This window comes from Mchenga conophoros, linkage group LG19 (genome assembly GCF_057382185.1).
Source record: "Mchenga conophoros isolate Kocher_MC1m ecotype Shallow Benthic linkage group LG19, M_conophoros_male_GT1.1, whole genome shotgun sequence".
In the NCBI taxonomy this organism is placed as follows: domain Eukaryota; kingdom Metazoa; phylum Chordata; class Actinopteri; order Cichliformes; family Cichlidae; genus Mchenga; species Mchenga conophoros.
The window spans coordinates 15,224,118-15,237,548 of record NC_140544.1 but is presented as its reverse complement, the minus strand read 5'-3'; the positions used below and the strand labels follow the sequence as shown (position 1 = coordinate 15,237,548).

At 41.0% G+C, this 13,431-nt stretch overlaps 1 protein-coding gene across 1 annotated transcript; it reads left to right on the top strand.

Annotated features, from left to right (window-relative positions):
- The first annotated feature begins 272 nt into the window (after positions 1 to 272).
- Positions 273 to 12,733, top strand: nrde2 (NRDE-2, necessary for RNA interference, domain containing). Its single transcript, XM_085257648.1, has 19 exons — positions 273 to 359; positions 1,733 to 1,838; positions 2,022 to 2,204; positions 2,304 to 2,444; positions 3,610 to 3,884; positions 4,952 to 5,169; positions 6,026 to 6,250; positions 6,392 to 6,581; positions 6,674 to 6,807; positions 7,163 to 7,283; positions 7,548 to 7,720; positions 7,815 to 7,986; positions 8,072 to 8,292; positions 8,381 to 8,849; positions 9,767 to 10,158; positions 10,283 to 10,422; positions 10,895 to 11,036; positions 11,362 to 11,433; positions 11,817 to 12,733. Exons 1-19 carry the CDS (start codon positions 299 to 301, stop codon positions 11,940 to 11,942), a joined length of 3,561 nt encoding a protein of 1,186 aa, XP_085113774.1. The 5' UTR covers positions 273 to 298; the 3' UTR covers positions 11,943 to 12,733.
- Positions 12,734 to 13,431: the final 698 nt, after the last annotated feature.

Genomic DNA, 13,431 nt, shown 5'->3' with positions numbered 1-13,431 from the left:
AGCTGCCAACGCAGTCATGAATTCGAGCTTTCAGGCCAACAGGGGCTCTTTTAACGTTTTAAATGAGAAAATAATACATTAAAATAAAATCCGAAGTTTTTCCTTCTTATTTCCAAATGTATTATATGTTTACACAAGACAAAAAAAATTAAGTGAGTATAATACGCTTCAACAGAAATGGGATTTTAATTTTTTAACGTTTGAAAAATCCCCAAACAGCATTATGTTTTACTTTGGCGAGCCCAAACGCCGTTGTGACGTCATATCCCTGCGCCCTGTTTCTAAGTGACGCAGCATCATGGCGCTGTTTCCAGCGTTTGCAGAAGAGGCGAGCAACAAAGTTAGAGATTCTTCCACAGGTGATCCCGGCTTCCTGTAATACACGGTTTTTAATGTCAGTTAGCAGTCACCTGGACGCTCTGTTAGACTGACAGTCTGCCGAAAACTAAAATCTGACCGAAACAACGACCTGATATTCAATGTCAGATCAGCCGCTCGTCGCTGGAACTGAATGACACAAAACATCTTAACCTCTTTTAGCTTTATCTCTCATTTCACGATACGTGTTCCTCTTGGAAGTCCAAGAAACTCGCTATCTTTTAGCTAAAACAGCGACGATTTTACGTCTTTATAATCTAAACGACTTGTCAGTATCTTTAGATACTCTTTACCCATCCTGCTCGTGTCATTACACTAACGTTTTATTGACGTATTGAAGCTTCGGGGTTCATTTAATGAATAATCATTTAGTGCCTCCCTCCCTCCCCTCTCTAGAGGATTTTTTTTTTTTGTCTCATTTCACTTTTTTTATTTAATGAATAAAAAATGAATGAGGACGAAATTTTGACTTACTACTATGAATATTTTCAGAGTTGGTATTTCAAAAAAAATTATAATACTGTATAAAAGTCTTGAGCCACACTTGGTTTTTGATATTTCTCTGCTTTAAAAATGGAAAATAGACTGAGTGATTTCTTGAAATATGTGGGAAAATACATGGAGGTACAGTATATATGGTAAAAACTCAGTTTGTTCACATTTAGAAAACATGTCTCTGAGGTAGCTTTCTTGTAATTTCTTTAAGTACCCTTTAGGAATAGTTTTACAGGCCTCTTGAAGGACATTCAAAGCTCTTCTTTTAATGTTGGCCACGTTTAGATGACCCCACACTGTTTCAATAATTGAGGTCTTGGCTCTGGGGCAGCCAATCCATGACTCATAGTGTTTCATTGTGTGTTTTTCTACCCAGTTGTAGTTTAACTGCATTCACAGTAAGTTTGGGATGATTGTCGTGCTTAAAAAGAAAGCTGTTGCCAGTCATACATTTTTCAGATTGTATTACATGGTGGGTGAGAATCTGATGGTACTTCTGTGTTCATAATTTCATCAGCTTTGACAAGATCTTCAATACTGCTGGGCAAAATGCAGTTCATCTGCAGATAGTTTTTTTTAGGCCTGTTACTTTTGTTCTCCATTCGTCCAGTTTCCTCAGTTTTGCCCTCAGTTTTCCCTGCACAACATCCAGAGATATGCCATATTTTCAGCTAATGCCCCTTAGGGAAGAATCGTGTTGTTGGCGCAAAAATGCCATGTTATGTCTGTTAGACGTGTTGTGGTCCAAAACCTTCGCACAGTGCAGTATCACTACTTGGGATAGACAGATTGCATTGTTCATGATTTCTAAGTCCTCCTGATTATCTTGTAATTATGTCTTGTCTGCTCTCATTTTCAGAGTTTGATTGGCTGAAGAATAAGAGTTTTCAGACAGGAGATGCGCTCTCTCTTCACGGTCGATTTCTAGAGAAGACCAGCGAGGAGCAAAACAAGAAGGAACCAAGGTAAAAGAATCACAACTCTGATCACTGAACTGTGAAATGTGTTGGTTCTTCCTTAGAAATTCATCGCTGCCCAGTTCAGTCGCAGAAGGAGACACAAACCTCCTTTGGGTTATGTCAGGAAGAGCATCCAGCTCTAAAAATCTGCCAAATCAAACTCTTCCTCTCTTCCTCATTGACTCCCAGTGTCAGCAGAGATGTCAGCTCTGAAGAGGACAGAGAGGATGGTGTGGCACCCAGAAAGAAGAAAAGGAAGAAGAAACAGAAGAAAAAGCACAAAAAAAAGAGTGGGAGGTATTCGCACAGCAGCGCATCTGACTCTGAAACCATCTACCCGAGTGATCTCAAAAAGGAGCAAGAAGCCAAAAGGTACACAAACATCTTTAACATCACTGAGGCATACACTTGTAATTTTATACACTGAGTATAACCTCGCTTCTGTTCTGTAATTATGTTTGTGGGAAACAGGCAGGAGGCTCCTCAGTTAGCGAGCCATTTCTCTTGGTTGGATGACCTCCAGTTGCCCACAGAGCAGCTGTTTTGTGTGGACCGAAAAGCAGACCCCGCCAACTGGACTTACAAGTCTCTGTACAGAGGAGACGTAGCCAGGTAAAAGACACATGACTCTTTTTTCTTTTTAGCCCTTCACAGAAAAGACTTGCACACAAGAAGAGACACAAAGAAAGTGACGTTTATGCAAACATTTGACACAATTACATCATAAACAGTGTCGTTATAGCCCAACTGTGTCTACATTTCCAAACAGTCCATGCTGCACAAAGTGCTCAACAATGTAAAATCCCACTAAAACAAATACAATTCAAAATAATGATGCAGTAAAATATAGAAAAAAACAAATAAATAAATAAACAATATAACTGAATAAAAACAACCAAAACAACAACTAATGCTGTTAAAACCAAAATGTTTTGGTAAAAGTGTGTTAAAAGCCAGTAATTGCCTTTGTTTGTAATGCTTGTATGATAAAAACAAGCACACATATTCGGCGAGTTTATTGTCATAGCTTTCTTCTTTTCAAAACTTGTGACGTGTTTAAGGGACGTCTGTATCAACGGGCTGGTAAAAAATGTGCTAAGCTTAAAAGGATGTAACATCACGGTGTCACATTTATTCCAGGATTTAAGTGGACTGAAATATCCCTGGCACCTTCTGATTTTTCCCACGTTGGTCTTTAAAAGCTTAACTCTTTAAACTTAACTTAAATTGATCTCAGGTGTAGCCATGCTCACATTTAAGACTGCGTTTGAATAGTTTCCCAACATGGTGCAATATGACAGGACATTATACTTTATTTTTTTAATCTCACAAAGAAAAAGGGGAAAAAGTTTGATCACTTTCAATAAATGAAGCAGTGTAAGAATAAAAAGGATGAGTTGTTTAAAGAGTTTTGTTCAAGGCGTGGTTTGTATTTTCCAGCCATGTGAGATGCCTTTTTTTATACTCTGAAGGTAAAAACACTTCTGCAAAGGATACACTTGTGCTCTTCCTATAAGCCTCCTCTCTCCTTTCTCCTCTGTCCATCAGATGTGTCTTTTAGGAATCCTCATACAGTTTAAGGAGAGCTGAGACTGTAATGTCTGTAGTTAAACCATGCTCCCAAAACCTGGGATTCATCCGTTTGTTTGTTTTTTACTTATAAATGACTGGCTGAAGGTTTTATTTTGAACCAAATTATAAAGTTACATGGACTGTATAGTTGAGTACAGAATAAAAGCTACAATCTGAGATGAGCTGCACTATTTTTGTGTTCCAGGTATAGAAGGAAAGGCAGCTCGGCTCTGGGTTTGGACTTTCACAAGCAGGGGGTCAGCTGGGAGGACTCAGAGGTGACTAATAAGAAGAAGAAGAAAGGCGGCGACGGGAAGAAGGCAGCGGACAGATACTACTCTACAGTCAGTCGACAGCTGCTGAAGGCAGCGCCTGCTCTTCCTGCATTACCAGCGAGTTTTGATGGTAGCGATGGCACCAGTTCTGCAATCTTCCTCCCTCTGTGTGATGATGAGGCAGACAATAAAGAAGGGGAGAAAGGTACGGGGTCTAGCTGGGTGTGGCAAAGAAAGAATTCAGCCACTTCATGCTTAATGTGCCATTATAGTGCTGATCCTTTTTGAACTGAAAGTCTCATTTAGACTTGCGCAAGTGACCAAGAAGAAGCAGATTAATCCAGAAAATGTCAGCAGCGTTTGATGATTGTCTCAAGGAAAGAAAACAAGATTAGACCTTCACATTTTTAACGGGCCATGGCACCACTAATTTGAGAAAATTATGAGTCTGTTTGACATTTCTTTGACTTTTCTGTTTATCTCATCTCCCTCAAACTTTGGAGATCTGAGTGAGTGAGATCTCAGTGAGTTTGAGGTTGTTTGGCTGTTGTCAGTTCTCATATTTTTGGCTAAAATAATTTTCTCTGTTAGAATATGTATTAGTAGTCACACAGTTATGCTTTTGGGTTTTTTTGTGTGGCTTTGTTAGGATCTTTATCTGCATGCACATCCATGTCCCAATCTTCTTACCCCCAAGTTAAATCATCCAAAAAACAAAAAAACGCTTAACACTCATCCTTTAACCCCCAAACAGACCTTTAATGGGTGTGGAAACATTAAATGGTCTCAATTTTATGTAGCTTTGAGACTCTGATGAACTAAAACCAGTAGGTCAAGTTTCTTTCTATAGCCCATTTCCAAACAGTCCATGCTGCACAAAATGCTTAAGAATGTAAAATGCCACTAAAACAAATAAAATGTAAAATAATGATGCAGTAAAATATAGAAAAAAATAAATAAAATAACTCAATAAAAACAACTAAAACAACAACTAAGGCTGTTAAAACCAAAATGTTTTGGTCAAAGTGTGTTAAAAGCCAGTAATTGCCTTTGTTTGTCATGCTGGTATGATAAAACAAGCTCACATATTCAGCGAGTGTATTGTTATAGCTTTCTTCTTTTCAAAACTTGTGATGTGTTTAGGGGACATCTGTATAAACGGGCTGGTATAAAATGTGCTAAGCTTAAAAAGATGTAACATCACTGTGCCACATTTATTCCATTTATTCCTTAAAATGTAACTGATTTTTAAAAATGTATTTATCTTTTTAGCTCACATAGGGCAGACGTCATCGGTGAATCCCCTCGGTGTGTATGACTCCTCGACGGCCCTCTGGCTGCAGGGGAAAGGACAGCAAGACCAGCAAAAGGAGGACGCTCACACAGAGGAGGGCACTGCACTTTTGGGTGGCAGGACCGAAGATTTCAACAGGCGGCTGAGAGAGCAGCCAGCAGACACACAGCTGTGGATAGAGTTCATACGATATCAGGTACACACGCTGCTTTATAATACTGCTGCAGGAATGTCAGGGCTTCAGAACGTGCTTTCTTTTAACAAAAGTTTACGGACTCCTGATGTGTGCTCACCTCTCATGAGAACATCACAAGAAGCAGTAATCAAATGCATCAAGACAGTGGAAATGTTTTTTTTCTGACTGACAGCATTTTATTGTCTGACATCTGAACCTTCCCTCTACTCCTATCCTGGACTCTGAAAGTGCCAGTGAACTTTCAGGAGGAATGTTTCTCTGAGGCAAGTGATCACTCACTGTACCGAGAGGAAATCCTGCAGCGTGGGCTCCTTCTGCATCTCTGAAACTGCACTCCTCACACTGGTGCTCCAAAACACTCTCACAAAGATTGAATATTTAGTGTTTGACGTTCTTTATTATTACCAAAACAGCAATGAAAGTACAAGAGGGTTGATTTACTTGAATAACGTTCATCCACTGAAGAACCATTTAGGTAATTCAGAAGTAGATTTGATGAACTCCTCAGAGGCTCATTCATCTAAATTGCCTGCAGCAACTGTTCAAAATGCTTCTAAAGTTTTAGAGATGTGCTGGTAAAGGGTTACGCTGGTTAAATCATACACATAAGTCAAACCAGGAGTCTAACTCAGTGTCACTACTAGCCGCAATAGGAAATCAACACAACAGGGGACAGACATAATTAGTTAATTGATATGCTTTCATTTCATTTTCATTGCAAGTTTCACAAAGTCTTCTTGTGTGCATAAAGCCCTCAATCAGTCACAGAAAAGCAAGAAGCACGGAGTTTCCTCCAACATGCTCTTTGGCTTATCAGATAAGGTTTGGGTACTTCATCGCCTACTTCATCCTCTAGGATGAGGCGAGTGCAGCTGTGTTCAAAGGCGAGGAGGAGCAGCAGGGCAGTGATGCTGCTGAGCGCCGCAAGTCTTCCTACAGGGCAGTGCTGGAGAAAAAGCTAAGCATTGCAGAGCGCGCCGTGGCCACCAACCCCCTCTGCATAGCTCTGCAACTCGAGAGACTCCGCATCTGCCAGGAGCTCTGGGAGCCCTCTGCTCTGGCTAAAGAGTGGAAGAAACTGGTATGTCTATGTATGAAGGTCACAACAAGTCCCTAAAATGCAGAGGAAACCCTCAAGAGTGTCGGAATCTTACTGCTTCTATCAAAAAAAATAAATGTCACATACAAGTAACAAAGTTGCTCTTTATTTGTTGTGTTTCAGGTGTTTCTCCACCCAAACAGCACCCCCCTGTGGAGGGAGTATCTGCTCTTCACCCAGAGCTATTTCAGCAGCTTCACCGTGTCCAAGGTCAACGCTGCGTACGGCAAGTGTCTGAGCACGCTCAGTGCTGTCCGAGACGGCAGCATGGTGTCTCACCCGGCTCTGCCAGGAATAGAGGAGGATATGTTGGGTAACAGACATTTCAGCATGAGATTCATTCATTATTCAGTCCTGCTTGCTTTGTATGACTACAAATCCCACATCCTTTTACTTTCTGCCCAGATATCTTCATGCAGCAGTGTCACTTTCTGCGTCAGTGTGGTCATTCGGAGAAGTCGACTGCCATGTTTCAGGCAATGATCGACTTTACTTTCTTCAAGCCTGACAGCGTGCGAGAGCTGTCCACTAAGCAGCAGGTATGTTCTCGCTGAGTTTTAATGTTGTAATCTACTCTTAGAGGACTTGTGTGACATTTCAGGAGTTATACAGTGGCTTGCAAAAGTATTCGGCCCCCTTGAACTTTTCCACATTTTGTCACATTACAGCCACAAACATGAATCAATTTTATTGGAATTCCACGTGAAAGGCCAACACAAAGTGGTGTACACGTGGGCAGAAAGTAAAAGGGGGCCGAATACTTTTGCAAGCCACTGTATTTGTTGCTCAGAGTTGAATGTGATGATCAGTGAAGTGGCCTTGGCTGGTCATTTAAATAATAAAAAAAATAAATTCTAACCTCGTGTAGTTACATTTCTGCCTCTGTGTCCACAGGTTGACTTCTTTGAGCCGTTCTGGGACAGCGGCGAAGCAAGGATCGGGGAGCTGGACGCCAGAGGCTGGAAAGCCTGGATGCTCCAACAAGAGCGAGGAGGTTGGCTACAACCCACTGCAGGTAGGTAAAACACACACACTTTACAGTGCACGTGCCATTTCATTTATCCATCAATTTTATACTGTCTATCTGGGTTTGGCTCATGAGCCAACAGTTTAAGCAGAGATCCCCAGACCTCCCTCTCTCTCTGAGACCAAAGAAGATGAAACTCTGCTATATGACTGCACCTACAAATTCTGTCTGTGAAGAGTTATTGCAGTTTGTGTGATCCAAGCTCTCTTTATGGGGATGTAATTAATCTAATCTTTCTTTTTGTTTCCACAGAAGAGGAGGAAGAAGAGGAAGAGGATGAAGAGGAGGTGAAGGACAGGACCCAGCCCAGAGGTACCATCTGGCTGGATGTGGAGTCATCTCGTGAAGCCACAGACTGGTTGCCCTGGAGACCCGACAAAGCCAAGGGCCAGTCAGAGGAGGACTGTGAGGATCCTGACAGACAGGTGATGTGTTTGATTGTTTTAAGACAAAATATTCTTTTTGTTGAACTTTACCATGTAGGTTGACCTCTCTGCTGACCTCTATCTCTAATTCCAGGTGTTGTTTGATGACATTGGCCCGTCACTGATTTGTTTGTCTTCGCCAGAGCTCCATCTCCGCCTGCTTCTCCGTTTCTTGAGCTTTTTGGGTTTGCCTGTGGACTCAGTGCTCTCGGTTTCCCCAGGTCAGCCTGGCTTGCTGCTGGAGAACCTTTCTCTGCTCACTCAAGGTAAAACAGTCTAAACAAGCTTTAATTTTTTCAAATCTCACTGAGGTGAGAGGAGTCTTAAAAAAAGCAACTTTTTCCATCCTAGGTAATGCTCCCCAGCGTCCTCTGACCTCCTATGATTTAGCTGATGGTGGCATTAACTCTGTCGGTCACATGACCACTCTCCAAGGAACACGGAAGTGGGTGGGGCTTGGGAAACAGGGTGAGAAGTTCCTCACGAACTTGTTCAATATGCTTCAGCCTGTGCTTCCGCCCCACCACCGAGCCTTCCTGTCACTCAGCTGGATCCAGTACGAGAAACTCAAGGTAGGAGTTGGTTCATTTGACTACATTCAAACTCAAAGTGAGGTCAAACTAACCCTTACACTCTTCTGGTTCTTGGTGTTTGCGTCAGGTCATGCGCTGCTTGCATGGCGGAAATAAAAAGCGCCTTCGTTCTCAGGGGAAGAGCAGCAAGCGAGTTGCCAAGCGGCTGCTCAAAGAACCAGACAATCGCTCATCATTAGTGTTGTGGCGGGAGTACGGCCACCTGGAATGGCTACTGGGCAACCTGGATGAGGCCCGCAAAGTGTTCTCCACTGCAACAGCGCTTGGGGGAACCAAAGGGCTGAGCAGTCTCGCTCTGTGTGATCTCTGCCTGCTGTGGTCCCAGCTGGAGTTGGAGGATGGAGCGAAAGAGCGAGGGGGTCAACCGGCTGATGTAACAGCATCCCCGGCTGTGTCTGTACTGACCCGGCTAGCAGAAGGAACCTCTGCATCGTCCACTTCATCCTCCCTCTCCACGGTTTCCATCCTGAAAGCCAGAAAATCGTACGACCAGACTCTGGCTGCCAGTTTATCAGCACTGGACCAAAACAGTAAAGGTTTGTTTTCTGACCCGTTTCCAACTGTTTAACTTCTCAGAGACCTGCCGTGAACATTTTTACTATAAATCCGCACTCACTGCACAATCAGAGTAGTAGTAATTTTGTATTTTCTCTTTAATTTTTTCTCTTTTTAGTTTACTCCACTTTATTTTTTTTGTGTTTCATTTTGCTTAATTTAGTAAGTGCTTGGCATATTTATTAGACGATTTATCATTACTTAAGAAGGGCAGAACAGTATAATAATAATAAAATGAAACATGACAAACACAGGAAGCAACGTAGCAACCAAAGATAATGGCGTTCAGCGAGTTAAAGCAACAAATGTGAAATGGCTCCCGAGTTGAACTTTTTCTCAACATCGGAGCTGCCAATGAGAGTGGAGGATACAATTGTTTTAAATTTGAAAGGATGGTAAATACATTAGAGGGTTACATAGGCAGCCAGAGCCTGTAGCAACCAGTAGTCAGGGACAAAGCGATGTGCTATAAATGCATTGATTCCATTGGACATTGAAGTCTTAAATATCTGAGACAAAGCTTCCTCCGCCTGGTTGTTTACAGATTTGACTAGATCAGAGATTTTCTGGATATTTTTATTTCCAGAAAAAATATCCAGAAAACAAACATCCAGGGTTTTTTTTTTAAAATTTATTTCATATCAGTTAACCAAAATATTTTTTCACTCATTCATTTAGCTTGCTCTTGTCCTAAAAGCTGAGAGCGTTGTGCTTGACTGGGTCATGCTTTTTGCTGTATGTGAACTCTCTTGTTACCTATTGGATACACCTGAACCAAGCTTTTCTGGTGGAAACCATCTTCCAAACTAATATATCTTGTTGAAAATGTAAGAGTAGTTAAAAATGAGCCCCTTCTCTTTTTGTGCTTGAGCTTTTTGTCTTATCCTGTCTTCTCCAGTCCAAGATGACCTGATGGCAGAGAAGCTGAGGTTGAGAGGTCTGGTTGGCTGCTACGCTCTTTTCCAGTACCTCACGGTGAGCGTGCAAGCAGCCAACGCAGTCTACACCCAGGTTAGAGAGAAGATGGAGGAACTACACCGCACGTTAACAGCTGAACAGCAGCTGAACAGCAGCAAGGAGGGTAAGCTCGCAAGAGCTGACGCTGACTCAAACAGGCCCTGTGTCAGCAGAGTAGCTGCTGAGTGTGAGGCGTTGGCCTGGCAGCAGGCGGCACTGCTCAAGTACCACAACACCGTCGCTGTGTTTCCTCTGGTGACACTGAGGCAAACGCTGACATCGGCCCTCCCAGTCTGGACCACCAGCGTCCCTCTGTGGAGCATTTATGTACAGGTCAGGCTAATAAAAGCACATTTTCCCCCATTCTTCTCTAGATATGTTTCCCAAAGCCTTTTGAGCCCTAACCTTATTTGTTTATTTTGGCCTGACTGACATTTCCATGTGATGTGTGCTTCAGGTGGAGAACCGTTACCATACCGCTGGCCGTGCACGCCGGTTTTTTCACTCTGTAACCAGAAACTGCAGCAGCGTGGTGCCGCGTCTCTTTGCCATTGTTGCTGAACAGCAAAGGAAGCAGCTGGTAGATGCAGCTCAGAGGTAAAACGACAAAAGATGATCACAAACATTAGACAGCAGGATCACATCAAAGTTCACATATCATTTACATCCTTGTGTCCAAAAAAGCAAAATGCCATGTAAACTACAAATAAAAACAGAAGGTGATGATTTCAAAAGTATTTACAAAAACTACATTTAAATTGCTCGTTTCAAAAAAGTCCAGTGAAGGACAACAAAGAGTATAAAAGTTGTTTAATGCTCAAAAACGTTAATAAATCCATCTGATGGAACATCACAACACAAAAGCGATTCATAAGTAGCATGATGAAAAAAGAGCATCTCAAAAAGTTTCAGTGTTTAATGTTGTTTAAATGCAGATTTAAGTGATTTGCAGTCTCGCTTTTAGTTTTACTTAATGCAGCTTTTATAGAAACAGAAACAGTTTGCACATTATCAACTGATAATTAGCACTTACTGCACATTAAACTGTACATGTCTGCGGTATTTATAGATCGTGTTTACATGATGATCCCTTATCCATCCTGCCGGAGAATGGCCTCAGCAACCGCATCCGTGGACTGTTTGAAAACGCCATAGCAACAGAAACTGGGGCTCATTGTCCTTTACTTTGGAGAATGTACATCTACTTCCTGGTGAGACCAGTCATACAAACTCACATTGATGCTGTTCTGCCCTGGAGCACTAAAAGTTTTAGGAAGATTGTAGAGACCCGATCCTGCTTGAATGAGAAAAATAAATTTTGTATCTGAAAGCTTTAGTGTCGTTTTTAAAAAGGAAAAAAAAAACATTTTAGGAATATTATTATGTGCATTTTAGGAATAAGGACTAAAATGTCCTCTTTTTAAAAAAATATTAAACATGGAAACAAAAGTGTAGAAGTGCTTCTGTGCATGTGGATACACCAATATCATCCATGCTTATATTGTGCGTGTAACGTGTGTACGTGTGAATTTGTAGGTGTGTGAAGGAAAAGTGGATAAAGCCACAGGAATCTTCTACAAGGCCTTACAGAATATCCCCTGGTGTAAGGTGAGGCACACATATACTGTGAAAGTGATATTTCCCAAAGCTTGATTTGTAGTTCTGTGCTGAGTCCCTGCAGAGTCGTCAGGTGTTGTTGTACGAGTGAAACTAAGTTAGTACAATTAGCCACACAGTAGGCAACACTATTTGTTATATGATTTCATTAAAGATGTTGCCACTTGATCAATATGCTGCCTTGCTCAGCATATTATTACCAAACTAAACTTATCGCCCTGTTGTTGTGTCATGTAGTCATCATTGCAAACTAAATCAACATCAGTGCTGTATGTATGTTGCTAGTACATAAAATTCTCCCTCCTTTTCTTTCTCTGTGTGTGTGTGTGTGTGTGTGTGTGTGTGTGTGTGTGTGTGTGTGTGTGAGTGATCAGGGTTTGTATATGGACGCAGCGCAGCTGTTCCCCGATCACCTGCAGGAGTTTGTAGACCTGTTGACAGAGAAAGAACTGCGAGTGCGACTGCCTTTAGAAGAATTGGACATACTGCTGGAAGACTGAGCACACACACAATCTTAATTCAAGTGTGTGTTCAAATTGTCAAATTTGATGGGAAGAAAAGGACAAGCACAAAGGCAAACTCGACACATATACAGCTGCAGTAATTTGAGAAAAGAGCTGGGTTTTGTTTGTTTGGTTTTTTTGTATAAAGTGACACAAAATGCTTTAATTGCCACAACAAACCACTAAAACTGTATTTCTTTTACTTGATATTGTCAATAAATACAAGATTGATCTATGTGACATGCCTTAATAAAACATGTAAAATTTATACCGGAAGTTGTTACATTCCAACTTATTAAGAAAAACTCTGTGGAAGTGAGAAAGGAAAATGCTGCCACTCAGCATATTACCATGTTGCCACCTCTTAAAGAGTTTTTAATATTTTTTTTTTAATCATAATAAATCAAGTAAGGATTATATTTTCTTTGTTAACAAACATCTACTGCACTGCGGAGTAAATGGGGACAAACTTGCAGGATAAAAAAAAGACGAACTCTGCTGTGTTTCCGAGTAACCGTATTATGGAGAGAAAAAGAGCAACAAAATTCAAAGTGCGGCCGACATGACCGCAGCCGAACACGTGAGAGCTCACTGGATCAGTTTCTCATTGATTTACAAGTCCAAATGTTTAGGACGACATCTCTCTTTTTATGTATTCTCCTTTGAACTTGTACAGTATCTTAACTCAATTATTATGCATACAATTCTTTTGTAAATACAACACCATTATTGTGGTACTGTTTAATTCCATTTTGTATTGTACTGATGTTTAAGTAAAGGTTTGAGAAAAAAAAACAGTTTCTCATTGACAGAACATGGATTTCCGTGCGATTTCTTCTGCCATGCGCATCCGAGTTACGAGCTTAACGCGGGCTTCTCTGAGGCCTCTGGTTTATGCCTAAATCTAAAAAAGTATGAGTTACTAGCAATTAAAGACTGCCTTGCAAATACTATCTGTAATATCTCTGTTAAACAAGAAGTCACATACTTGGGACTGTTAATATCCAAAGACCAAAAATCAAGATGCTCTTCAAACTTCACTCCAATTATACAGAAAACCCTAAAAAAGTTCAACCAGTGGCTGCAAAGGGACTTGTCTTTGAAAGGTAGAGTGTTAATTACTAAAGCAGAAGGGATATCCCGATTAACATATGCTGCTCTCTCCTTACATCTGGATAAGAAAATTTGTAAAGATATTGACCGTATGCTCTTTAATTGTATATGGAAAAACCGTACGCATTATATTAGAAAAACTGTTGTGATGAATAAGTACGAATCAGGTGGGCTTAACGTCTTAGACTTTTCTACTTTAAATAACACTTTCAAAATTAATTGGGCTAAACATTTTCTTAAAAACCCTACCTCTATCTGGAACTTTATACTATATTATATTTTCTCTCGTTTTGGTGGCTTTAATTTTATTTTAAATTGTAATTACAATGTTGAGAAACTCCCTGTAAAGCTTTCATCCTTCCATAAGCAGGTC